Source organism: Amphiprion ocellaris, chromosome 9, assembly GCF_022539595.1.
Source record: "Amphiprion ocellaris isolate individual 3 ecotype Okinawa chromosome 9, ASM2253959v1, whole genome shotgun sequence".
In the NCBI taxonomy this organism is placed as follows: domain Eukaryota; kingdom Metazoa; phylum Chordata; class Actinopteri; family Pomacentridae; genus Amphiprion; species Amphiprion ocellaris.
In genome coordinates, this window is record NC_072774.1 from 12,885,893 (window position 1) to 12,912,883 (window position 26,991).

A 26,991-nucleotide genomic window follows, 5' to 3' on the forward strand; every position below is an offset into this window, starting at 1 on the left:
AGACAAAAAAAAAACACAAATGGATGGAAAAATAAATAAAAAATGAATACAGAAGACACAAAAATAACACCAAAATGATGGAGGATAACTATAAAGAGACAAAAAAATAGTAGGGAAAACAGCAAAAAAATATGAAAATAACTACAAAGACATCAAAAAGTGACCAAAAAAAATATATATACATATATATACATATATACACATATATACATACATATATATATATATATATATATATATATATATATATATATATATATATATATATATATATATATAAAAATAAAAATATAAAGATGACAAATTAGTACGCACAGAGAAAAAAAATACCACAAAAAGATGGAAAATAATAAGGAAGAGACGGACAACAGAGAAAAAAACCTAAAAAGCCCGAAACCCTTGTGTTCTAATAAAAAAAATGGGAAATTACCTCCTGCTTCCACTTATGTGAATTGTATCACTGAAGCACAAAAATACCCAGTGAAAAAACAATTATTTTATTTATGGTACCCATATATCTGCATACACATACTCTGAAATATAATAACATCTAAGATCTTAGATATAGTGAATACAAATATTCCCAAATCCATATATATCATTATATATGTGCAAGATAATAGAACAATTGCTAAATTATTTCTGCATTCATATGTTACACTATCTGACCCACAGTTAATAAATATGGCCTATTTCATTCATTTCTGCTGACTGTGTTGACTCCTTCCCCAAACCCTGAGCTGAAATGTATTCGAATAACAGGAACACAAAGTGGAATCATAGTTTGTTCAGTTTAAAGTGCACACCAAGATATACACACATAATAAAAATATTAGACAAAGTATTGTTTTACCTGATGATGGAGCTGTACAGGCATCATTGCTTTTAGGAAATCTGGAAATAGCTCATGAATGAAATAGAACATCCAGATTAACTGCTGAATAAATACACCTTACTTTATATCCTTCTTTTAAAACTGATCCAAAATCAAATAACAAAAAACATAAAAACAGGCATCATTCCCAATTGTCTGTGGGAAAAAATTAAAAAAAAAAAAAAAACATCCTTTGAAAATTAAAAGGCGAACTAGAATGACTGGTAACAGAGCCACATGTATAAAATCTGGAGGAAAAAACTGTGCTTTCTCTGGATATCTACAGAAGCAGCCATCGGAAAAGCCCCTTGCCTCATCGCTGTAGAAAAATACAGTGGCTTTAAGTTTCAGACAGTAGATGATTCTTCTGGCGAGGTGGAATTTGGACGTCTCCAAGTTTAGATTTGTCGGAAGCAACGCCAAAAATATGGTGGAAACACGTTAAACTGATGAACCAAAATCTGTACCAAATGTCAGCACACAGCTGCCACCATCTAACTTGAAAATCATAGACGCTTGATATATTGTTTTTTGATGCTAATGTAAATTAACTGCTAGCTGTCTACCCAGCTACAAATCAGCTACGTATCCCTATAGACAGATTGTGCTTTTAGCGTGGTATAAAGGACTACTCATTTTTATGCAGACGATACACAGTTTTACCTGTCGTTTAGATCCATAGAGACTCATATGCTGAAGTCTTTTACTGATTGCTTCACTAGTATCACAAAAAACACTAGTTATTGGATTGCAGCTTATTGCTAAATATATTTTCACATCAGCTGTCTTTCGCAACCTGTCAGGGCTGCAGTAAAAACGTTTAGTGTCTGGTTTGAGAATAATCTAAGATGTAAGTAGCACACCACTTAGCTTTTTTTTTTAGTTTGTTTACGTGCCTGAACAAAAAATTTCCCCATCGACTCTGAGTCAGAACTCAGTTGCCAGGCTTTTAACAAGAACCAAGAAACTTGATCACATCACCTCTATTTTAGCCTCACTACAGTGGCTCCCGGTATGTTTAAGGATGGATTTGAAGATTTTACAGATGACTTTTAAAGCCTATGAAGGCGTTGTCCTTGTTATATTCCTGACTTTTTTACTTCTTTAAGCACCAGAACGAACTTTATCTGTTCAAGGGGCCCAGTTGAAAACTAACAGCCTTGTAAAGCACTTTGTGACCTGGGCTTAAAAAGCGCTCTAAAAATAAAGATTACTATTACTATTATTGTTAATACGTGGTAAGATTGATGGGTTAGTGACATATGTTGAGCTTAAATCCAGAGTATTCAATGTCACAAAGATGTTTCTCTTTTAACCTGCCAGATCACAATAGTAACTGATGCCAAAGAGCTAACCTGCTCCAGAGAAAGTTCTGTTCAGAGTCTGGAGTTAAAAACGGCTGCAAGAAGCATCTCCTTTTCACACGTTTGTTTCCTGGCGCTTCTCTGCGAGCAGGGCAATATGTTGATAGTTGATATTTCAGGTGCTAGCGAGACAGCTAGCAGTTGTATTTTATCCAGTAAATGATATTTCATAAAGGTAAGAAGCAGTAATGGCATCTTTATAAACACCTACAACTTGTAAGAATCTGCTGAGGTGACTGTGGCTGCAGGTGGCCATATCTGTGAGATCCATCTGGCGGAGGATGAGGGGTTTATTCAATGGCTACTACTGTACTACACTACTAAATAGATACAACACAAATCTCATAAAATACCGTGTAAAGCATTATTTCAAACTATCAAAAGTGTTCTCGTGCATCTGTCATCTGTAGGCCTTCAAAGTCTTCTTCTTTGACATGGGTCTACTATTCAATAACATCAGTAAACAACTGGGGTATTAAAATGCAGTACTGTACTCGAATACACAGTCCTGACAACAGACATCCATACATGCTAAGCTCTCTGGCCCTTCTAAGTTATGGCTGTTTAATAATGCACATTATCCCTTTTGAGTGAAAGCGGCGTACCACAGAGTCAAGCTCGGCTGCTCGTCAGAGGAAATATTGAATAAACTGTACAATGCTTTGTCCCTTTTTTTTCAGTTTTCACAACTCTCCTGAAAAGTAAACAAATAATAGAACAACAACTCCATGACAAAACAGATCAAATATTACAGAACAATATAAATCACTACTGTATGTGCCTGTCTAGTCAACAAACTTGAGAGACAAAATGTGGAGACGATATAGCAAAGACACAAACACAAACGTTTCCTTTTTCAGATCCATGACACATGGTCTCCACAACAGAACGAATGAGGGAGAGGAATGATTGAGAGATCTATCGTTCACGTGATCTTTGAAAAAGACCTCGAGTGCTGCTAGTCTGAGATGTGCTTGCTGCCGCGTCGACCCGCCACAAGTGCAGTGTTTCTGGGCTGAACACAGTGAGATCAAACCTGTGAGGATGGGTGTTGCCTGCGTGACTCTCCCGAAGCTGCCAAGTGTAAAGCACTCCGTATTTTAAAACAGTGTCACTACACCGCTGTGCTCTTCGCCCAAACAAAGTGAAAGCCACAGTGTCTCGTTGTGTTTTGTGTCCCCCTGTGTGCACTGTGCTGCCGTCTCCCTCGCCCCACCCTCCCGTGTCTTGCCTATTTATACAGCAGCGGGATTTGGCTGTTGTGACAGTGGTTGCGGGTCATCTTGCTGTCGGCCGGGTAGAGGTTGGAGGAGTTGGAGAAGGAAGGCGGGAGCGAGTGATTGTCCGTGGTGGGGTTGGGGTAGCCGGGTGGAGGAAGCAGGGACTTGGGATCCTGCTGGGATGATGGTGGCGGGGCGTTGTGGTTCTGATTCTGGCCTGTGGAGGGTCGGCGGCGGTTGCGTAGAGCCTGTCGCTCAGCCAGCTGGTTGCGGAGCGCCGATACCCTCTCTTCTTTCTGGAAACACAACAAGCGGAGGGTGAGCTCGTGGCAGAGATGTCTGGGCTGCTAATTAGCACTGACAAGCTTTTATCAACACTTCCAGCAGTAGCTGACAAAATATTCTGATTGTGAAATAAGTCAATTGAGAAAAACTGGCAAACTGATCAAAAATTCATCAAATTAGCCCTCTGCACATCAAAACCTGCCAGCGGGTTTGAAAGGCATGCTTTCTTTTTAAAAAATATCCAGAAATGATCGTTGGATGTTTGACTGCTGCACCTAAACTCAAAATGCTGATTCTTCACCAAAATCATTTTACTCTGCATGTCTCATTAACAAACAAAAGACGTTGCCAAAAATAAAGTGGTTGCAACATATCCTTTAAAAAAAATGACTCCCAAGAAGTTTTGCCCTTCCGGATATGTTGCTGTGACAACCAATCCGACAACTTTTTCAAAGAACCAAGGAATCTAGTACCATGCCAAATTGCCGACAACTTAATCCAGCTTAAGCCTTAATCCATGTACAGAGAAAATGCGCCAGGTGAATAATTTTTGTGTTTTCTTTCAGCTAAGTCTGAAAACAAACTTTTAAAATCATCTGCTAGTTTCTCTGATAAAAGCTGTTTTGTGCAACCACCTGTTTCCCCAAATCCCTACAATGGAGGTGTAGAGGGCAAAGTGAACACAAGACACAGTTGGCACATTACTGGGGAATACACCTACACCTATACATCAGGCGTAGAAAAAGAAAACCAACAAAAAGAAGCATGTAGTATGTAAAGCAATAACAGCAAAGGAAACATGTCAACAAAACACTGCTGTCACTATCTGTATACCACATGTGTTGCCGCTTTCCTCCACTTCTGCATTCTTTGCTGAAGCGTATCATTTGACATATGAACGATATATGAGGTGTGATAAAAAAAAAATTCAGACTACCCTTGAACCAAAGAGCACTACACAGCGTACGTGCATCATGTGCAAGCATGAACTATCACGTCAGCATGCAATTTAACTTTGTGCAGTCAACATCAGCACCAGTGTTACTCATGTCTTTTTATCCATTGGCAAGTGTAACATGTGCTGCTTCACCATGGACCTCAATGCAGCAAAGAGCAAACATCCCATTCTGTGTCAGCGAGCAGCTGAATGTTTCAACCTTCATCACCACTGGTGATCAGAGATGGGTCTTTGGCTACCACTGAGAAAAAACTGCAGCTTTCACTGTGGATGAGCAGCAGTTTCTGAAACAGCATCAGGGCAGGAGCACTAGGAGCGTTTTCTTCAACATTTACATGGTTTTGTACCGGGAATTCAGACTGTCAGGTAGAGTTCTACTGCAACGGCCTGATGGAGAACATGCAGAGCTAATGCCCTGAACTGTGGTGCGATGGCATGCTCCAATGGCCTGTGCAACTGGTCACAGTGCAGTTCACATCAGCTTTTTTTGTCCACAACACAATCATTGCTTCCCACCTGCCCTACTCGCCCGTTTTGGCTACTGGACCAAACTGAAATTCAAGTTTATGGGTCATCATTTTTACACAGATTAGAAGATTTAGTGCTCATCACAGATGGTGCTTGATATGTTTACAGAACAGGGAACATTTGCAGGAGCGCTGGGAGCAGAGTACCACTGGACAAGGAATCTATTCTGAAGTGTGCGGCAGCCAAATTTAAAATGGGCATGCAACTGATTTTTAAAGACACATCTCAGAACTTTTTGATTGCACCTCATATAAGAAACAAAGACATGAAAGTGAAGGGCACACTGTATATGTCCATGAATGATTTGTCATCAGACTCCAGGATGAGCTTAAATGTAAACTGACATTTAACTGTACAGAATGTGGAAGTGCATGTTTGACAATAATAGTGTGCATATCTGACTAATGTGATGTGGGTTCACCTCCTGGATGATCTTTTGCAGCTCCCTGTTCTCCCTCTCCAGCTGCCTCGACTTCTCCTCGTCATTGTTGTTGGTGGACGAGCCGGTCTTCAGAGTGTCCTGCTGCTCAGACTGCCACTCGCCACGAGTGATGAGACGCCGCATCTACACCGCCACAGAGACAGAAAGTCAATAAAGAACAAAGCGAGGCCTGAGACTACAGTGTGCTGAATGAATAATGCATCTGTGGAGAACACCTAATGAGACATTTCTAATATTTGCAGCCCTTTCAGCCACATCGCTCATGTTTTCCTGAAGACTTAAATATATTTTCACCACTTGAGGGGATACTTTTCTTATCTTGGTGATAGCTTCGGTGCTCACTGCTGTGCTGCTTCTGCACAGTCCTCCTAGGAATCAAACTGTAGTGATGATATTGTGATTTCCATTTAATGCAGTCTGAATTTCTGTAGGTGGCACTCTTTCTTCTGTGTGTGGCTGGTGCACCACCCATCACTTCTTCTGTTTATTCCAAACAAAAATGGGAGATGCTGCCAGACATGTAAAATGACTCATTTTGTTTGTGCCAGATTTTTTTTTCTCCCAACTCCAAATGTTTACAGCAGCTACAAATGCGAAAGCTTCTATCTAGAAATTTCACAGAATATTACCTCAGCTCTGATTTGAGTCTGTCCAGTGGTGCTTTCCACTCAAACATCAAACACAGAGCTGTCAGATTGAACAACATGAGGTTTCAGAAGTTTGTGATTTTCATGCATCGTGCAGCAGAGGCTAGACTTTGTTCCTAAACGCGCCGAGAGGGACACGTTTGACCTTTGAATGCTTTTTAAGGTGTCAGTCATGAGTCACAGCACCTTGGGTACAAAAAGCACCACCAGAGTGATGTAGGCGGAGAAGACAATAGCTAGAGAGGCAAAGGCAAAGGAGGCGTCCTGCTGGGAAGACAGGATCATAGTCACAGGAGCCGTGATCAGGCACAACACCTGCAAAGAGAGAAAGACAAGAAAAAAGTTGAAACAAAGGAGGAGTGAGCTTTAATGCAAGGAGAATGAATGAGGCGGGTGGGGTGGAGGACAGGAAGTGGAGTAGAGCTGGAGAGCGAGAGGATGAGAGAGGAGGAAAATCACATCCATAAAAGCATTAGGCATCTGTTTATCATTACAGGGAGGGCTCCCATGTGAAAACAGCATTAAAAAGTCATGACTGAAGTGGCAACAGTGCGCTGACAATCACCACATTGTCATCTCATCAGGGCCTGCAGCTCCCAGCTTAGCAAAGAGGAAGGAGGTCCCTTTACAGACACCATTAACTATTCACATCCTCATCAAACTGAAATGTGTATATTACAACATGAAATAGACTTGTCTCACATTATGAAGCCACGTGATGATGTGAGCACACAAGAAGCTGCATTTAATGCTCTCATAAATAACCATGAATGATAGATAAATGATAAACCCTGTCCTCGAAGAAAGCGCCGAGATCAATCCGTTCATTAGTCACATCTCCAGAAAGTATAAGCTGATAAATGCTCCATTGCTCATTTGGCTGCTTTCTCCTTTATTTATTAATGGGGATTCAGCACAGGAAAATGTCAGTTAAAAAGTAGAAAAAAAAATGTTTGCATGCTCTTCATCAAAACACAAAAACTCTGTTTGGCAAGTGACAGAATCCGCTTTTTTCCCAGACATTTTACATCAATTCCAAAGTTACTGTGTGTCAAGAGTGTCAGGAAATGGCAGTGAATATTTGTCTAAAGTAGCTATGGCGAATATAATGGCTGCTGTTTCCGTGTAAAGTGCATCCTAGGTGCCTCCGTTTAAGATGATTCACTCGCTATTAACAGCTGCTGAAAAATGTTTATGACTGACGGATGCGGTTACTGCTGTTCCTTAGCGCTCAAATGGGTACACTTTTATACTTTTTCCTGCCATAGGGGAAGATTACACCTCCATACAAAGCACTGCCGATGCAATTTCATAAATATACTGCAAACACAAAGCTTGCACTGTGCACACATTGCTTCTCGTGTAAACTCTGCACTAAAACTGGAGTGCAGCATTCTGGTATGATTGAGCTGCACATGACTGCAGTACAATAAAAGTTGGGTTTGTGATTTAATGAGTTGATTTAACATTTAGCGTACCAGGAAGAACCACTGAGTTTGTATTTTGCAAACGAAACCTGAGAAATGACTATCTCTGCACCGCAGACGGCAACTCGAGCTGGCAGTGTTGTGATTTGCACAGAAGTGTATCCAGGTCTCTGCGTGTTCGAGAATAATATTTCCATACTCACAGAAAAGCTTGTTGTTTATACATATATATAAATGTGTAAGCCAGTTTCTGTGTCTCGTGCTGCTCAAATCAATCATTATACCAACATCAGTATTTAGTACTACACCCAGCTGACATTTATATGCTATTCCAGCAGTGGTTTCCTTGTTGGGTTTTTGAGGACTGATGCAAAGACGTGAATTTAGTCACCTTGATTCTGACACCAAAAGCTAATTAGCTAAAAAAAAAAAAAAAAAAAAAGTAAAAAAATTACCTGCATAGGAGATAATTCAATGTGTTGTGTTGTCAGGCAGTTATAGACACAAATGAAGAAATACATCACAGACATTAAAGCTACTTCCACAATAACAGATTTTCATTTTAACGATCTGTTTGAATCCAAAACCACTTCAGTCCAGACAAGTGCTTTGGCTCAGTCTCAGAAATAATCTCTATGTATACAAACCCACCTAAAAATACGTATTATATGATTGTCAATTTGTGCCATTCACCATTCTGGGTTCAGCAGTTTGCTGATTGCTTATTTGTAGAAAATATTGTGGAGGAAGAACAGCAATGGGAAAAAACAAGACCAGAGATTTTCTTCACTGCACAACAGCTACAATGCCTGTAACCCGTTGTCTGTAAAAGCATTGGAAAGTATCACGCAAAATTAAACTGTTAAAATGTGCAAAAAATGTAAAGAAAAAAGAAAAGAAAATACAAATAAGTTTGTTTCAATTTGAAGTGAATACAATAGTGTTGTCAGAAGGTGACGCTATAGGCTACAGTTTTTTGTTGCTGTAATAAGTAGATGTAAAACCAAAGCAATCAGCCAAACAATCGTAAAGAAGAGGAGAGAAAAAAACAGTCGCCTTGTCATCTGCGACTTGTCTTCAGGGACTGTTTTCAGTCAGATGTTATTCTTTCATATCGGTCATGCTTTACTCTGCTGGGAGAATCTAGAGGCAGAAACAGCTGATCAGTCATGGGAGTTAAATCTTGACAGCATTAGAATTTATTTGAATAAAGTGTTTCCATTGAGTGAATTAATTCATTTTTAGAATCTTTTTATATCTTCTTAAAATGCAGTATTTCCAAATCTGCATTGAAAGAAGTTAAGGAAACACAGTTAGTATTGAATTAATTACCGGTAGTCAAGGCTGATGTTTAACGATTAAACGATGTGACTAGTAAAACCCAATCAGAAAGCAAACGTCTTCTGCCCGTTTGGACTAAGATATGACACCAGAGTTTTTGATGGATTTGCGTTAAGATGAGGTTTCAGTGAAACAAAATGTTTTCTGTATTAGGCTGTAAATCTGTCTGGCTTGCTCACATTATAAACACAAGAGCATATATTGTGTCAGTGTAGCTGTGTTCTTGATTTCATCGCTCTATCAATCTGTGTGAAGACTCAAAAACTCTGTTCTTGTTTGTGTTGCTGAACTAACTGTTGCTCAAAGTTTATTAGCTCCGACTCCAGCATGATCCACCCTTCAGTCGCCGTAGTTTGAATTGCACAGAGAAACTCAACACAGCAGTATCCTTAAAATGCTGGTGTAGTGTGAATAGAAGGCATCAATATAGCAGAAGTTAACCATTAAAATGAAAGCATATTAGTGTAGACGTGGTCTGAGGGACAATTAAGTTACTTGTAACATAAACTTTCACTACTGATTAGCGGAACCTGCAACGAGTTTCACTTTGGGACTTGCAGCTGGTAAAGTCAGTCGTTTTTCTCAAAAATGAGCAGGAAGGTGACTAGAAAGCAGAAATCTCAACACCAAAGTAATCACGGAGGCCTGGCCATTGCTCAACCTCCTGCAGATATGCTACAGCCATGTTGTGTATTTTGGAGCAATAAAAACTTTCCTTATTTCTGTTATTCGGTGTGCTACAGACTGCTCTTTGCAGCAAAAGTAAGACAGTTGGAAAAACAGACAGCAAAACCTGGAAACACGAGTTTTTTATTCTGATAGTGTTGTTTCTTTCTAGACTCACAGCAACGTTGTAAATAGCCATCCCCACGGCCCGATGGTCATTGATCTTTTCTGTGGAGACAGACTTGGTCTCATAAGCCAGAAAAATGCCCAGCAGCAGCAGCAGACCCTTGTAGCCGTAAACCACACCTAAAGGAAGAGAGAGCGAGCAGTGAGAGGATGCAGATGAAAGTGTGACTGAGTGCATATTTATAGTAATGGGGCAAAATCACATGGTTGAGTGAATAAATGACTATATATAAACATGTTTAGGTTCGATTTATGGTATTTTTCAAGGTTGTAGATATATATCCAACAAAACATTTAGCCTCCATTTGTCTCTAATTATGTAATCAGATACTGAGATTGTATTATTGCAGTGACACTGAAGGTTAACATAATCTGATCTTCTTTACATGAACAAACTTCTGTTAGAACACAGCGCTTTAACTTTGGTTAACTTTTTCTAATTGTGGTCAAGCTGCCTGAGTGCCCAGTTCAAAGTGTTCCATGCAGACAGAATCTTTAGTGTCCTTTAAAATGTCTGGACCAACATGACAGCTAGAAAAGATTCCTGGTTTTTGAAGCAACAGCTGTTTTCAGTTCAGAACAAACTGACTTTTATTATGTTATTTATTCAAATGATTTTTCATCTAAAATCTGTTCCGCCTATTCTGCTTTTGGCTGGTTCAATACATGTTGCATTTATGGATTCATAGTGCATTTCTGCCAGTGTTGGTACTTTAACTCTGGTATGTGTTTTGTCCTGGGGTGCCAGTCTTTTGACACTCACTTGCTATGACCTCCTTAATGAATTTTAAAATGGGCTTTCCATGAATTTTACATGTTAAGATCAATTAACTAGTAACAAGAGGCACAACACACATAAAAAGAGCTGAATAGTGTCTTCTGAGGCGGCAGGGAGAGCTGGGACCAGGGAATATTGGCTTTGGCTTGTAGACAACAAATTAGGTGCAGAAATCCTGTGTTGAACTCGGTTGCAATTTGGGCGTTGTAGGCATTTTTTGCAGCTTGGCCAATATGAAACTAATCAGGACAAAAAGTTAGGATATCTGGTTTTCTGTGCAATAGTTAGAATCAGTTTTATATCCCCAATAGCGAGCTCCAGGTGTTACAATGCCAGACAGACAGCCGGTTTGTCCACTGCTTTGGTTGAAACTAAAATATCTTACCACATATTGGGTGGAAGATAGTACAGACTTTAAGGATGCCAAAAATCTGCATGACTTGGGTGAAAACCAGACTTTTCTGGTGCAACTGCTGGGTCAAAATTTCACAAATGGAAATGACTATGCATTTGCAAAACTAATGCACACTGTATTTAGAGTGAATTAATAAATGTTGGCATGGCTACAAGCTAAAATAAGATAGTGAACACATATTCCCACCAATCTGGTGCTAGTTCTGGTTGTGTTCAGTCGATGGATTCAACTTGTGAACCATCTTAGAACCAGTAGGCTTTTCCACAATTTAGGGAGCCATCATAGAGTCACGTTATTACGTCACTGTATATGTCTAGTTTATTCTGAACTTCTGCTGAGGACCACAGTACAAGACAGTTAGTCTACCCCACAGACCACTGCTGGAGAGCCAACGAGGTCATTATTCGTCTCATTTTCCCTGCTGTTTGATGCTTTAATATCGCCAGTTGGCGTTTATGAACCCCAGCTGGTGATATTAAAGCATCAAACGGCATTTATAAACGTCAATGCGAGCAGCAGTCTGTATTTCTGAATGCTGCTCTCGGTGCCATCCTTGCAGCAGCGCTTAGATGTGCAATGGCGTTTATAAATGGCAGCTGGCGATATTAAACCATCGAGCGGCAGGGACAATGAGAGGAATAATGACCTCACAGGCTTTCTACACACTGCTGCTTTGATTTCATTGCACAGTGAAGCTCTGGTTTCTCTTCGTCTTCTTCAGATTGTTTAGATTTAAAAAATAACAGTCCCAGAGTTTAAGCAGGTCTTATTAGTCACAATAATCCCAGCTTCTGACATATGGTCAGTCCGTGTCAGGTCACATAACTTGTTTAATTTTACAATTTTGTTATTTGTGACGCAAATCCACATTCTTTGGTTCTTTCAAGTATTTTGGGAGAATTTTGAGAATTTCATATGTCTTCAGACCTGAGGATTGTTGTGGGTTTTTTGCTCTCAAAAATTAAAAAAAAAATTGCCTTACCTGGAAGGCCATTTTAATGGTCCAGTATCTCCAAAAATATGAGTCCCATTGCCATGAAATTAGGTCACGACACAGACTAATTATTTCCAGAAGAATGAAAATGATTAAATGGCTCTAGCAGAAGCTGTATTTTTTAATTATTGGTCCTAGAAAATGTGAAATAGCTCAACTTTGTTTAACAGTATTGCACTTTCTGCCATCTCAAGGGCCAGTGATTAAAAATGAACCCTCTACTGTACCCATTTTATCATTTTAATCTGCTGGAAACAATTTTCCCTATGTTTTTACTGACTTTCGAATTTTTGGGGATATTGGACCCTTAAAACGACTTCCCAGATGAAGCTAGATGATGGCTTCCTTTTGATGGTAAAAATGAAAAAATTCCCAGGTCTGAAAACATGAAATTTTAAATATTCACCAAAACATTTAAAGATCTTTGTTTTGGGTTCCAAATAATAAGCCAACTCTGAACAAAATCTAAGATGGAGCAACAACATATTTCCTGAATTCTATCAATATTGACAGGGACTGTAAAGCAGCAAAGCGTTGGTGCTACTACTCTGAAGTCAGCTTTCCTGACTGAAAGCTGATTTTTTAAATGCTGAAACAAACGTAATGGTAGAGACATGTCATCCAGAGACTACTTGTTCCAAATCTAGCATGTTAGCATTCTCATTATGAGCACTGCAGTTAGCATTTAGATCACACCTGTGTACCAAAGTAAAAAGCTGCTGATATCACTCAAGACTCTTGGCATTGTAGCTTCACTGCTGATTACAGGAGAGTGACTGATTTGCCAGACCAACGACACATGGTAAAGGGTCGTAAAAAGAACAAAGTGGATTTATTTTCATTTTTAAATTTATTTATTTTTAATATAATTAATTTAATTGATGTATTTTAAATTCCAAACACTGTAGCCATTCCGTCAACCATCACTGCTAGCGACAGGAACCATGACAACAAATTTTGTAATGCTTAATGACGTCCAGCTAGAGTTCACGGCACAGGTGTTGGGACAAGTGGATAGCGTTATAGTATGAATAAGTAGTACCAATGCTTTTTTTTTTGTTTGTTTTTTTGGGGAGTTTGTCCCCCTCAAGCTCCTTTAATTTAGGTACATGTAATGCTAAATTCTTTTGGCTTTTAAACCTACTAAACAGAAACATTTTGCACATTTGTGAAACTACGGCATCATTCTGACTTAACATGGCTTCTAGTACAGGTGGAAGTAAGACTGTGAATGATTCACTGTGACCTTGGAGGGAGTAAGTGACACAGTAGTGCAGAGGTAGGAAGTCAAAAATGATTAGATGCTAGAGAGGAAAAGAGGTTGAATATGTAGGAATCCAGTCAGAACCAGACAGAATGACAGAGAAAAGAGAATATAACAGTGAAGCAGGGAAGAATAGAGAATCTGTGACTGAGTGAGTTCGACACTCCTTCAGAGTGTCCATTGTTTCTTTATACCGCCTGATATTAAAGTGAAATCTTTCTTCTCAGAGAAAGGAAATGCTATGGGGCAATGGCCCAGTTTGTGACCCACATTATTTGAATTTCAGCACCATTATACTTTCATAAGAGCTGCCACACTAAGAAAGACAGCAGAGAGACCGACAGCGAGAGAGAAGGACCGAGTGGGCCTGACAAAAAGGAGAAGAAACGATGGAGAAAAGAGGAATCAAATGTGCAGGTCTGGTGGGGGCTGAGGGAGGTGAGGCTGGGCTGTGATATGAGACCTGTTTAATTCAGAGCGAATAGCAATGACGTGTGTGCATGCATATGTGTCCACATATATCCATGTGTGATACTAAAAGTCACAGCAGGCCAAAGCGTAATAAAGAGGCAGATTGAGATACGAAGAAGAGAGGACATATACCGAGCCACGTGTTCATCTTCTCTGAGCTGCAGTGCTCCAGCAGGGGCTGAATCAGGACATCCAAATCTTCTTTAGGGGCCTCCGTAGTGAACTTCTACTCACATGGCAGACGGAGGAATGGCAATGGAAGGATAAAAGAAACCGAGGGAGGGAGAGAGAGAGAAATTGAGAGTGGGAGATGATAAGAAACGATGAGACAGCAGCACACTGGAGAGGGAGGCAAAAATGCACCGTAAGCATAAGCCCCAGCGACTGCACGGTTGATCCCCTCGGGTAAATAGGTCCTTCTCGACAGTCAGATATAGATGACTGAATTAACAGAATATCAGATACCCAATAAATATGAAATATGGCTGTTAAAAAACTCCATGCAGGACTGTGGTTAAAGTCAGCGCTGTGCACATTTGTAAATCTCCTGCTCTTGCAGAGCCTGAATGCAGTTAATAAGTGAGTTTACATGCACGCTAGCATCCTGGATGTCTGGTCTTGCCCAGGTTTTTGATCATATTCAGGATGGAACATGAAAACTGTGATTATTCTATTCATACTCATTGTCTGCCTGCAGATGTGTCTCCGTTCCTGAGCATTTCTGTCACTTATTTTTCTACTGACCGACTTAAACTCAGTTTAGTGTCCGACCTCTGCATTGTTCTCCACTGCGCTTCAATGGACAGCAGCAGTGATAATACAGTTCATAACCTTCAGACTTTCCCTTTATATCACCATCTAAAACTAACTAAAGCACCATCTTTTCCGATATTCACTGTCTGTTTATCTCTCAAGAGGGACATCTCTCAGTTTATAGATGCTAAATGCTTATTTCTTCACAGACTAGTTGCTTGCTTGGTTAAGATTTGTTGCTAGACAGGTTTATGGGAGCTTTTTTGGAAAAGACTACCTCTGAAGGTTGAGAAGAGCCTGAACCAAACAGTAAGTCGGTTGTAAAAATTTATGATCTACAAGAGGCTAAAATACACTATATCGATGCAGAAGACTTGAAAATATAGGTGTTTTTTTGCATTGCAATTGATAAAAATGAACAAGAAAGTCCTTTGTTTCAGTGTTTAAACTGAATATATGAATTAATGCAAGTTAACATTAGAACACATTTGTGAGTGGAAATTCAGTCACATCAGCCTCAGTTATATTGAAGGTGCAAAGTCACACAATTTAAATGGTGCAACCCATTTTAATGTACAAACACCCCAACAGCAGCAGTACCTTCTTATTTTGTAATAAGAGTACAAACACAGTGAAACAACGTGCACCATTTTTACCATAAGACTCCAATGAACAAAAGCTTTTAGGTGTTTTTTAGTAAAAAAAAAAATGGGGTGAATGTTAAAACTGGAGTTGACAAAAACCTCATTGTTTCTCATAAAACTGAGGAAATCTGTAAAATAACTACAAACTTTTAGAAAAAAAGTGAATTTTTTACTGAGGGCAGATGTGGCTGATGCTGAAATAGCAACTTTTCTTGCAGCATTTTCAGCCATTGCATCAGGCTCTACATTCTCTCCATTGATGCGTGAATGTACATTTTAAAAACAATGCCCTCTATCTGGAAAGACCTGGCTAAAGTGTCTTATCATTGGCTTTCTAAAGCTTGAAAATGGAGCCAGAGAAGGTGCTAAAGTCTAGTTTCCTCTTGAATTACAATATGCTGAAAGACAAGTGCGGATTTTTTGCCCAACGTTGCCAAAAACTACCTGCCTACCTCAGCTGTTAGGGTTAAATGTACAGTTTTATAGCAGAGTTAAAAGACAAATGACAAACTGTGCTTTTAGTTGAACCAAGTACAGTATATGTGTAATAAGTCCTAGTATCAGAGTGCTGCTGTGCCCTTGTGCTTTGTAAAATGGCATGATATTTATCCTTGTTTTAGAGTGCCCTCTTTGAGTCTAAGATGAATCAAAATGAAAGAACATTTCTTCAATCGACGCTCAGTGTCTCATTACTGTGTTACTGACTGATGACAGCCGCTGAACGGGCCGTGCAAATGGGCGATGACACACAAATGATCTCATCTGTCTCTCGTACTCTACCTCCACCGTAATGTGCAGAGGATCCACAATCTGCCAGATCATGAGTGACAGAAAGTCGATAGCCAGCAGCACTCCAACTGTTGCGTAGAGTTTCCACGGCTCCAAGTGTTGCTGTGTGAGCAAAGACACGCACAAAACAAACACACATACACAACAGTCATCACTATCCAAGGGCATCACGAGCCGGTCCGCAAACAAAGACAAACTACCAGGACAAATAATGCGACAGGCGTCCTTGTGATTTCTGGATGACTGGGCACGAATTGTCTTTCTGAATGTGTGTCTTATCTGAGGATGTGTGTCCGAGTGTATTTTAGGAGCAGGGGGAGTGTGTGTGTGTGTGTGTGTGTGTGTGTGTGTGTGTGTGTGTGTGTGTGTGTGTGTGTCTGCAGATGACATAATGAAAAAAAGCTGCAGTGCCTATATTTACACTGCCACCTGAAATCATCATTTATACACACTAAGACGACACTGCTGTTGTGCGGACAGTTTCCTAAGCAACCGGCATCAGCTCTATTATTCTTAACCTGAGCTATAATGGAACCAATACAGCCATAACCGAAAACAAGCAGCAAAAATGAGCTCTCCCACTTTGCTTCCCCTCTCTCTTTCCACACATCGTTTTTATTTTATTGCCGGCTTACTCATAGCACCTCTAACATAGTAGCAGCCGTTCAGGCGTGCAATGACTAAAACTGAAAAATAAAATAAAGAAGAAAATGCATTACACAGTGCTGGGCTCCTCTTCACTTGAGTTGCATGAAAAATTATTTGAAAAGCGCCCATTCTCCCCTCCATTTGTGAAAGATTCTTTAAATACTCGCGCAGAGCTCTCTGGTAAATTGCCCTTCTGTGGACATGAAGTGAGTTGAAAGTCAACCCGATTCGTTGTGCTTTGGCTCAAATAATAAACCCCCCGAAGGTTGGATTTCTGCATAGAACTTTAATACTCATCCATATTCATAAATATTCCATAAATGGCTTAATCTCTTATTCTTCTGATTAGGTGTTAGAAATTCCCACAACACATCGCAGACTGGCAGTATCTTACTGGCTCCAGGACACACTATCTTTGAGAGGAGCCACACACACCCACACACACACACACACACACACACACATAAATACACACATTGTTAAACACAACAGCATGCAAATAAATCTGGTGACGTGGGAATCTTGTGCCCAAAATCTACTTCTGCCTGTCCCTGCATGCATGAATGTTGCATGTATAGTATCTGTGTCAGTGTGTGTCCAACACTCTTATCCCTGCACTCTCTCGCTTCAACACGCGCCGTAGTGAATGATGCCGAGCTGGCCTCTTAGAAGCTTATGTTATGAGGAAGCCTGCAAAGTTTTTAACTGAACTTTTTTTTTTATCAGCCGGTGCCACACATGCTGCACGGCCTGGACTCCCTCTCCCATCCTTTCTCTGCTCTCCAGAGACCGCTGAGAGGCTTATCCCTCCCCTCCTCCCTCCCACCTCCCCACTCCTCCTCCCTCCTACCTTCTTCTTCTCCTTCTTCTCGTCCTTCTTAGTAAAGAGGGTGTGCACCCACCAGATCTTGGTGAACATGCTGCCATATGCCAAGCTGAAGCCGAGGCCGAGGAGCCACAGGCGGAACTGCAGGAGGGAAGGAAAAGTAGTGGTGAGGATTACTATTCTCTACAGTGTAGAAAAATACTGAAGACATCACAGCTATGAAACAGCAAACATGGATTTATGCAGTCAGCAAAAAAAGTGTAAACAAACCAAAATATGTCTTAAATTTTAGATTCTTCAAAGTCGCCTCTTTCTGTGTTGATAACAGCTTTGCACGCTTTTCATTCTCCAAGCAGCTTCATGAGGTCTGCACTTTTGTTTCAAAGGAGTTGCCACATAGGCAGAGCACTTGTTGGCTGCTTTTCCTTCACTCTGTGCTCACCGCAAAGTATCTCAGCTGGGTTAAGGTGGGTGATTGAAGAGGTCAGGTCATGACTTAGACGAATGATTGGCAAACAACTAGTCAGTGTCACTACAGATAAGTTACAAGTACTGTCCTACAGGAATACAGGCAACACACTCCAATAACAAATACTGGCTGCTCCGTGAGTTCAAACCGGAACTACAAGATGGCTTGTTTGGAAACTTTTGGAAACAATTCACCGAAATGCTTGAGGTGAAAATAAGCCGTGCAACTGCTGAATCTGTCTTCATTTTTAGATTGAGCTCGTCAGAGAGCACCTGGTGGCCGAGTCTTGGGGCCCCGTGGGGCTCGGTCGGGCACAGCCCGAAAAAGTAACACGGGGTCACCGCCCAGTGGGCCCACCACCCATCAGGCAGGAAATTGAGAAGAAATGAGAGTGTGGACAACAACGACACCTTTTAAAATGCAACATGCTGCAAACAGAATGCATTGCACTGCTCCTTACATAGACAATGGCTGTGTTTGAAATTGCCTACTGCACAAGCAGTACATACAAATGTGGCCAAAATGAAGTATGTAGTACGAAGTCTGACAAAAACATACTGGCAACAGTGTGCAACGCTGTCAGCAAGACTTAAACGAGACAAGGAAGATTTATTTCCACCAGTGTTGTGTCACAGTTTTGCTCCGTGCAACAGAATATAGTAAAACTAAAGAATAGCTCTGTAAAATGCTTATTGCATTTTCTACAGCATTATTAAAAAATAATGTCTCTGCTGTATTACAAACCTACATTAAACCATGATTAACATTCTTGATAGAAATTATGTTGCATTTGCATATTTACTACAGGAAGCTCTGTGCATTTCTGCCTTATATTGATGATTAATTCAAGCATTTTTCTTAAAGAGTGCCAGAAAACCATGAAGAGGAGGTAGAAGTGGGGTTTTTTGCCCTAAATAGTGTCTGTAGGCTTCGGTGATGATTTCAATGGGGACGCAGTGGATACGTCCCCTTCAATATTTAAAACACGTGCAATAAAAACATGAAAGAAGCAAAGGACTTTAGCTTTTAAAAACTGTTACAGACGCTAGAATGGTTCCAATGCGGGGGTTTGTTTTCTTTACCACTGGGTCTTCTTTTACTTCCACATAGGTTCATAACTATGGAGGAGCCAAAAGAAAAAGGAGGACATTTTTCCGTCGAGTGTCCCAAAACCAAACAAGTTGGGAGCCACTATGCAATGTTTTTATGTTCGATGTTATAATCAACTCTGGCAAAGATGTGTTCTTGTTTATTCTTTTCAGGCAACTTTATGAACCCTTTGATGAACAACATGGGTCAAAAGTGACCCATATTCAATGAAAAATGGGTATCTGTTGACCATGTCGTGCATTAAAGGGTTAACATAGTTGAGATCACACATATCTACTTTGGCGAAGAAAACTCAGAAACAACTGTACCTCATAATTAAACCTGAGAAACTTCCATGGCAAGCTCTTGGTACCTTTAACATAGGAGCAACACTATGCTTTTTTTTTTTTTAAAAAGCACCTTCACCAATCGAAAAATGGACTTTGTTTAGGGGATGGATCTTTATTTAACTTTATGTATTTCTTCAAAGTGGTTTTTAATCATTATCTGAGTCACTTGATTCAAATTGTAACATTAAAACAAAGCTGCAATTAACTATTTTCATGATCAATTAATGTTATTGTTATTCATTATTATTTTCTTAATTAATTAATTCATATAGAAAAAACTGTGAGAAATGCACCATCACAGTCTCCCAAATCTTGTTATATGTTGTTCCGTCTGACCAACAACCCAAAACATCAAATGTGTTCTAATGGACGACACAGAAATGCTGAAAATTCTTACATTTATAGTTCATATATAAAGGTTCTAAAATCAGTGTGTCTCCTGCTGTTTAATGCATCAGGAGTTTCTAGATTTTTAGTTTGGATCCACAAGTTAATTGAAGGCTTTTGGGTTCTATTTTTTTCCGTCACAGTGACTGATTTTGTGTTTGTTTTACTTTGTGCTTCACTGAAGTGGGAATATTTAAGACCTTACTCATCTGTAATTGAATGACGTAAAAGGAACATTAACAAACAACCAACAACTCTGGTAATGTGCTTGTTTTTCAACCTGCACATAATAATTTGACTTGCTCCAGGAACTATTTATTTTGGAAAATTTCTTAAGAGGCACTTCAAAGAGGATCTTTGCTAAATCAACTGGTTGCACATACAACTATCCTCAAACAGTATAGTTGGTTTTTCTTAAGTTCATTTCAAGGCCATTCATGATGCCTAAAGGAACCATTTAATAGTTCGTTGAGGCACCTCTGAGGATTATTTAAAAATGTGTTTGAATAAATGGTTGTTTAAAGAACTTGCTGCTGAAAGATTCTTTGTCCAACTAAAAATGGTTATTCTGCGGCATCACTGTTTAATTTAAAAATAGTTCGTTATTTGTTTAAAAACGATGTGAAAAACTGTTTTTTATTACTTAAGAACCATTTCAAAGATATTCTTTACTGAATCTGCTGGATGCACATACAACTATCCTCAAAATGGTTCTTTAAAGAACATATTTTTTCTAAAGTTCTTAGGATCTGTGGTGCTTAAAATAAACATTTTTTGATTGTTTTTTGATGAAGATTTTAGGGTTCTATAAAATACTGCTTGAAGAAATGTTGCTTCAAACCACCTGTTGCTTAAAGGTTCTATGAAGAACTAAAAGTGGCTCTTCAATGACATCACTGCAAAGAACAATTTAAAATAGGTTATTTACTGACTCAGCTGGGTGCACAAAAACTATCTGGAAAATTATTCCTCAAAGAATCTATTTCGGCTAAAGTTCTTTGGATTTATAGGGCCTACAGGAACTATGGTTTTCTGAGGCACCTCTGGGGGTTCTTTAAAGAACTGCTTGCAGAAATGTTTCTTTTAAGAAACTGTTGCAGAACTTAAACTGGTTCTTCTTTGGCATCACTTCGTAGAACAATTTTCGGTTCCACTTAGCATCTTTGAGTAAAGGAAGCACCCCAACTGGAAACATTACAAACTGGTGTGGATGTTCACTGCTTAGGACAAGAAGTCTCTACAGTAGGTGATTAAAGCCGCCCAGAACATCATCGATACCCATTTATGGAACATTATTGATATTGGAGAGATGAGGTGCCTGCACAGAACCTAAAGATATTCAAAGACAACACACACCCAGCCTGTCCACAGTCTGTTTGCCCTGCTGCCGTCTGGCAAGTGATACAGAAGAATCCGCTGCCGTACCCCCAGACTTCGAAGCGGTTTCTACCCCTGGGCTGTGAGATTACCGAATTCATCCTCCATGCTTCGCCAAAAAAATAGCTTTATTTTTATTACTTCATTATATTTTGTCTTCAGCATAAAAGGGCAACATTTGTAATTCTGTTATGCAATCTTATGTTGCATAATGGTAACTAAACTGAATCTTGAGTGTACATGATACCTAGAAATCATCCCAAAACACACATTAGAACGTGGAGAAAGTTTTGAACATAAGCCATTAAAGTTCAGGGGTTTATAAATTAATTGCAATCATGTGAAAAAAGTGCTACATGCGTGTTTAAAGATGCAAATGTAAACCACGTCTATGCGTTGACTCATCAGGGACAATATTAAATGAGAAAAGCTGATCCACTGAATGCCTGGGAGCCTTACTGCACTATATTCTATTACATAGTTTTTCACATTTCCACCATAAATTGAAGCAGAAAAGTCACAAAAATTCACCAGAATGCAGGAAATTAAGTGTTTGATGCTCAGAATTTCCTAGGGGAGGACCCCGAGATCTCCCGTTTAATGCATCTCCCCTAAAATAAATCCTATGCCCAGGCCTGCAGGTGTTCCTTTTCAGCTGTTTACATCTGCAAAAAACCTCCACCAACAAGGCAGGGCAAGCCACAGGCAAACAAATCCATAAACCAGTCAGCTGGTTCAGCTCATTGTACTGAAGATATCTACATTTTCATCAACTTCTCTCATTTCTCATCTATAGTTTAAGGGTTTTTTCAGCAAGAAAAACGATAAAACTGGTAAAACTATAAATTTGAGGTGGAAAGAAATGTGATTTTAAAAAGTTCCCCCCAGGTAGAAATTAAGCCCTTGCTTTTATTAGAACTAGAACAAACACATTAAAAAACAATATAGTGTTTATGCTCATTTCTCGCATTAAATCAGAAAAATAGGTGTGTACACGCAGAGAAAAGCAGAGGGATGAGATGAAAAAGAGAGGATCGATGGATAATAAGGTAGTGGATGCAAAAAGGGTAGATGATAGATGCAGAGAGCGAGCGATAGTAGGGGAGCTGATATGAATTTGAGGAGATGAAGAGATTGCAGGAACAGAAAAATAACGATCCAGAGTAGAAGGTCAGAGGCAGAGTGCAAAAGAGAAACGGAACAAAGCCCGAGAGAGAGTAACTGGACAGGGACAAAGAGCAGAGAAACGACAGAAATGGAAATCTCCCTCTCGCCTCCACAACACAAAGGCTCACCATGGGTGACAGAAAAGTACTCCCACTCCTCATTAGTGCTGGGATCCCATCGTTTGTGCTATTCTGGCACCCAGCGAGTCACGGCTGCAACGCCCAATACCAAAACACACTCGGATAATTAATGAATTATATCAGCGTTTAAACTTTCCGTGCATGATGAGAATCCTAAAACGTCTGGCTTGCAGGTGTCTGGCATCACAACCAGGAGGGCGTCATGACACCTAAATGTGGCATTGCTTAAAGTAGGAACACAATTTCAAAGCAGGGTAGAGCATCACTAAAACTGACAGCTGTAACTGAAAAGTGCAAAAACATAAACAGGCAGCGTAAATCAAATGCAAATAGTGTTAATGTTAATTTAGAAAACAGCTGCAGGTGGACGCGTCATTTCAAACTCGTGTCGTGCAGCCAAAATAAAGCTTAAACCCAAGGAATTTTATTTTAAATTCAAGTTAATTATAGTCCAAGATGGTAAATATACCAGGCTCAATTATAGCTTCCATTAAAAACCGGAAGGTTTTGCCAAACAATATTTAAATATATGACAGTCAGTCGCCAGGGAATAAGAATCTATTTCCAATTTCAACACAATCTTACACTTAAATGTGAAAAAGCTGCATCGATCATATAACGACTGTAAAAATGTGAGAGGCTTAATTATTTTGTCCCATTTGTTTTTACTGAATTGTGTATGTTGCTCTTTTCATTTGTTTTCAGTTGCTGCTCTTTTTGCTGTTTTCAGTTACAGTTGCTGTTTTATGTCACTGTTTTTGGCGTTATCAGTCACTATTTTCTTTGTTTTCAGTCATTGTTTTTTCAGTCGCTGTATTTAATCCTTGTTTTTATCGTTGTTTTCAGTTGCTGATTTTAGTCACTGTTTCTTCACTAGTTTTTAGTTGTTGTTGCTGTTTTACGTCATGGTAATCTTTTGTTTTCAAATGCAGTTTTTAGTAACATTTTATTGACAGTTTTTCGGTAGTTTTCAGATGCTGTGTTCAGTCTGTTTTTCAATTGTTTTCAGTTGCTGTTATATGTTGTTATTTTCAGTCATTTTCAGTCACTGTTTTTCCACTTGCTGTTTTCAGTAGTTGTTTTTATTCACTGTTTGCTGTTGCTGTTTTATGTGACTATAATCTTTTGTTTTCAGCTGGTGTTTTCAGTTGCTGTTTTATGTCACTGTTTTCAGTACTTATAAGCTGCTGTTTTTATTCACTTTTTTGTTTTTAACCACTGCTTTGTGTCCCTGCTTAGAACTGTTTTCAGTCAGTTTTCTGTTGTTTTCGGTTACTATTGGCTTTTGTTTTCAGTCACTGTTTTATTTCACCGTTTTATGTCTCTGTTTTCCTTTGCTGTTTTCTTCTTTGTCATTTTCAGTTCTTTTGAGTTGCTGTTTTTAGTCATTTTTAGTTGTTTTTATTTATTGTTTTCAGTTGCTGTTTTTAGTTGCAGTTTATTTTGTTTGTTTGTTTTTAATCACTGTTTTATGTTCCTACTGAGAATTGCTTTCACTACTTTCCGTAGCTGTTTTCAGCTGTTTTCAGTAACTGCTGGCTTTTGTTTTCAGTCACCACCCTTCATAAATGGTAATATATCAGTTCAAATCCACGATGATCCCAATAATAAAGTGGAATTGTTACTTTACTTACAATGTTAAGAAAGGTTGTTATTGTATTGGATCATGAGTATTCCTAATAAAGTGCTCTGTAAATCCCATGAAACCAAAAGCTAGTCAGCTAATTAGCTGCACTGCTGCAACACAATAAACATTCAATGCATGTTTTTACTCTTCAGAATCCCTGCTCCAAACCTGCTGTCTTTATTCACTTTGTCTCTGCAGCTACTCTCAATCAAAACTTACTTTTAATAATAAATCCATCAAGAATACATTTAAAAACCTGTTGACGTCACCTTTCACTGCAAAATGTGTCATTTCAGTTGGACTTTGAGGACTGTGAAAGGTTTAATAAGGCTTTCTTCTCTCTGCTCTGACAACTGCATTTTATTTTTAACTAGTACTTTCAAAGACCAAGAATGAATATGATTTCTGTAGGTCTGGATTTTATCACAAACTCTTGTCAAATCTTAGGAACCAGATATTTGTAGACAATATGCAGCCCGACTGCTCGTCATCTTGCCCTCTGGCTCATGCCTACCCCATCCCTCCCCCCTCTGTTTGTCTCTTTCTTCTGTTACCTGGCAGACGACAGGAAACTGTGGTCGGAGGACGTGGTGGCCATCAATCCCCAGCGGGAACACTGCAGCCAGCGCCATCATACAGCCCACCGCTGTCATGTTGTTCAGGTAGGGCTGGGAGTTCTGGATGTAGCTGGAGTGGTGACAGAGTCACACAGGGACACAAATAAAGACAAAAAACAAGCACAGTTAGACTGCACGTTTTAGGTGTTAGAATGTCATCAAGTGTTACCTGCTTAAATTTTGTTTTGTAATTTTAATCTGTGTTTGCTGGTGAAGACGATGTGGTTGTGTGTTCGTCGCTGAGAAAAAGGTTCACATACAGAAACACTCCTCTGCCCTGGGCGTCTCCTTTGATGTATGATTGATGGTTATGAGTCCAATTAGTGCTGACAGAAGGTGACATCCTGCCTTCTGTGAAACATGGTGATTTCAGGGGAAATGTTTTTTGGTTTGTTTTTTTACTAACAAAAAAGGGAAATTTCTTGTGCTTGCAGTGCTAGATGTAAAATGAATGGTTTATAGCATTAGAAACAATTATTCTTTTGAGGTGCTTTTTCTTGAAATCTAGTTTTTTGCTCTGCTAAAATGTCAAAATGGTGTCTTTTAAATGCCACAAGGCATTCCACCAGTGCAATGAACTGACTGAGTATTTCCAACATGAAACTGCAGTGCCTTGGTGATCAACAGCACAAATGTAGCCTTCCAGGGTTTCATATGTTAAAAAAAACCTAAAGAAACACGCTGTCAATTTGCAGCATCAGACTTCTAGTATCATTATTCTTCTTCCAAATTGGTTTTCTGTTTACATATATATGACTGGATTACTTTACTATTGCAGCTTGCCCTTGTGTGGTGCAGGGTAGGTTTACACTGTTTGGGCAGAACTGTAGATAGGGGTTTCATAAATCTGCACATTTTGGAGAACGCAGTGGTGCAGAGGTTCAGCTCAGCCATTTTACTGCAGGAAGGAAAAAAACTTGATTATATACAACTTTGGTACAGAGAGATGTGAGAGTGTTTATGGGTTTAATCCACAACCAGAGACGGTCTATAATAGAGAATATTTGATGGGAACGTGGCAATGCTCTGAGGTAAATGCTCGCAATGTCAATTAAATTCAATTTATTTCAAACAGCGCATAATGAAAGCATACAAGCATTTCATCTCAGGGAACTCTATATAGTAAGGTCAAGATTTTACAGCATTATCGAGCACTTGAAAGGAAAATTAAAGACACTGATAACATAAAACTGTTTTCCACAACTGGAACCTGTTCTGGCTGCAGCAACTGCCCCTGTAGAACAAAAAAGGGTGGGGTAGTTTCTTCTGAGCGGAGAAAACAACAAGCAACAAGAAGCCCAGGTGGTGGCAGACTAGCGTGCCTCAGGAGACCTGCATGGAAGCCACAGGAAGAGAGATGTAGGGCAAAGGAGCACACTCTGGGTTTGTTCATGCAACAGCACTTTGCCATGAAAGTAAAATAAACTGTAGGCTCTTTGGGTACAAGTTAGCTTTATGTTATTCCACCTGTTAGAGATCAGTTGTTCACATGCTTGCTTATTTTCAGATGAACTAAATTTGTACATGTTCAGAGTTACAGGTTAAGGCTGCTTATAATAATTTGAGGTGTTGCATCAGAAGAGAGATCTCAGGTCTTCTCAAGTTTGGAGTTTCAGTCTGAAAAAGACTCTTTGCTCAAATAATGGAATGTAAACAAAACTCTAGGCTTTTCTAAGGATCTCATTTCGTTTTTACATTTTATGGAAAACAACCCCGTAAGATTTAAATGTAGAAACTAATTACCTTGTTCTTCTCGGACAAAGTGCCATTCTACATATTGTGTACACCATTAAATTTAGCGATGACCCAGCGAAGTGTCATTATTTAACGTAATATGAGTCATGGCAGCAGTAGCAGTATTTCCAGAACATTGCATCTGATGCAGTTAAGTGTAACTATCCAACATTCTATCGACCGATTTTCTCATCATTTTTGATAAAGCGTCTGTGACCATTTAATATCGCTGTTGTTTTTTCGCCCAGGTCTACTGTCTAGTAGTTTCTCAGAGCATTAAGGAGCATCTCTAAACCAGTTCTCAGGAGGGGAAACAAGGCCAAATGCTTGGAGGGGGCTAAGAAACAGCAGTATCTCACAGCGGAGGATGGAAAAAAAGTCCTGTTTGCCGCTGAATCCCAGTTAGAGATTAGTGGCAGTGACAGAAGGGTGACTTTAAGGAGACCAACAGGAAAGAGAGTGATACCACAGTGGATGTAACCCACAGTGAAACATGCTGCAGGGATTATTCAAG

At 39.5% G+C, this 26,991-nt stretch overlaps 1 protein-coding gene across 1 annotated transcript in view; it reads right to left on the reverse strand.

The window, feature by feature from the left end:
• Window positions 1-481: 481 nt before the first annotated feature.
• The window catches only part of gabbr1a (gamma-aminobutyric acid (GABA) B receptor, 1a), a 117,829-nt gene continuing 91,319 nt past the window's right edge, over window positions 482-26,991 (reverse strand). Inside the window, exons 17-24 of the mRNA XM_023286200.3 lie at window positions 24,681-24,813; window positions 17,545-17,661; window positions 16,038-16,148; window positions 13,993-14,086; window positions 9,931-10,058; window positions 6,505-6,633; window positions 5,651-5,794; window positions 482-3,754 (exon numbers count right to left, since the gene is read on the reverse strand). Of these exons, the coding sequence (XP_023141968.1) occupies window positions 3,470-3,754; window positions 5,651-5,794; window positions 6,505-6,633; window positions 9,931-10,058; window positions 13,993-14,086; window positions 16,038-16,148; window positions 17,545-17,661; window positions 24,681-24,813 (1,141 nt within the window). The 3' untranslated portion in view covers window positions 482-3,469. The remainder of the gene's footprint in view (window positions 3,755-5,650; window positions 5,795-6,504; window positions 6,634-9,930; window positions 10,059-13,992; window positions 14,087-16,037; window positions 16,149-17,544; window positions 17,662-24,680; window positions 24,814-26,991) is intronic.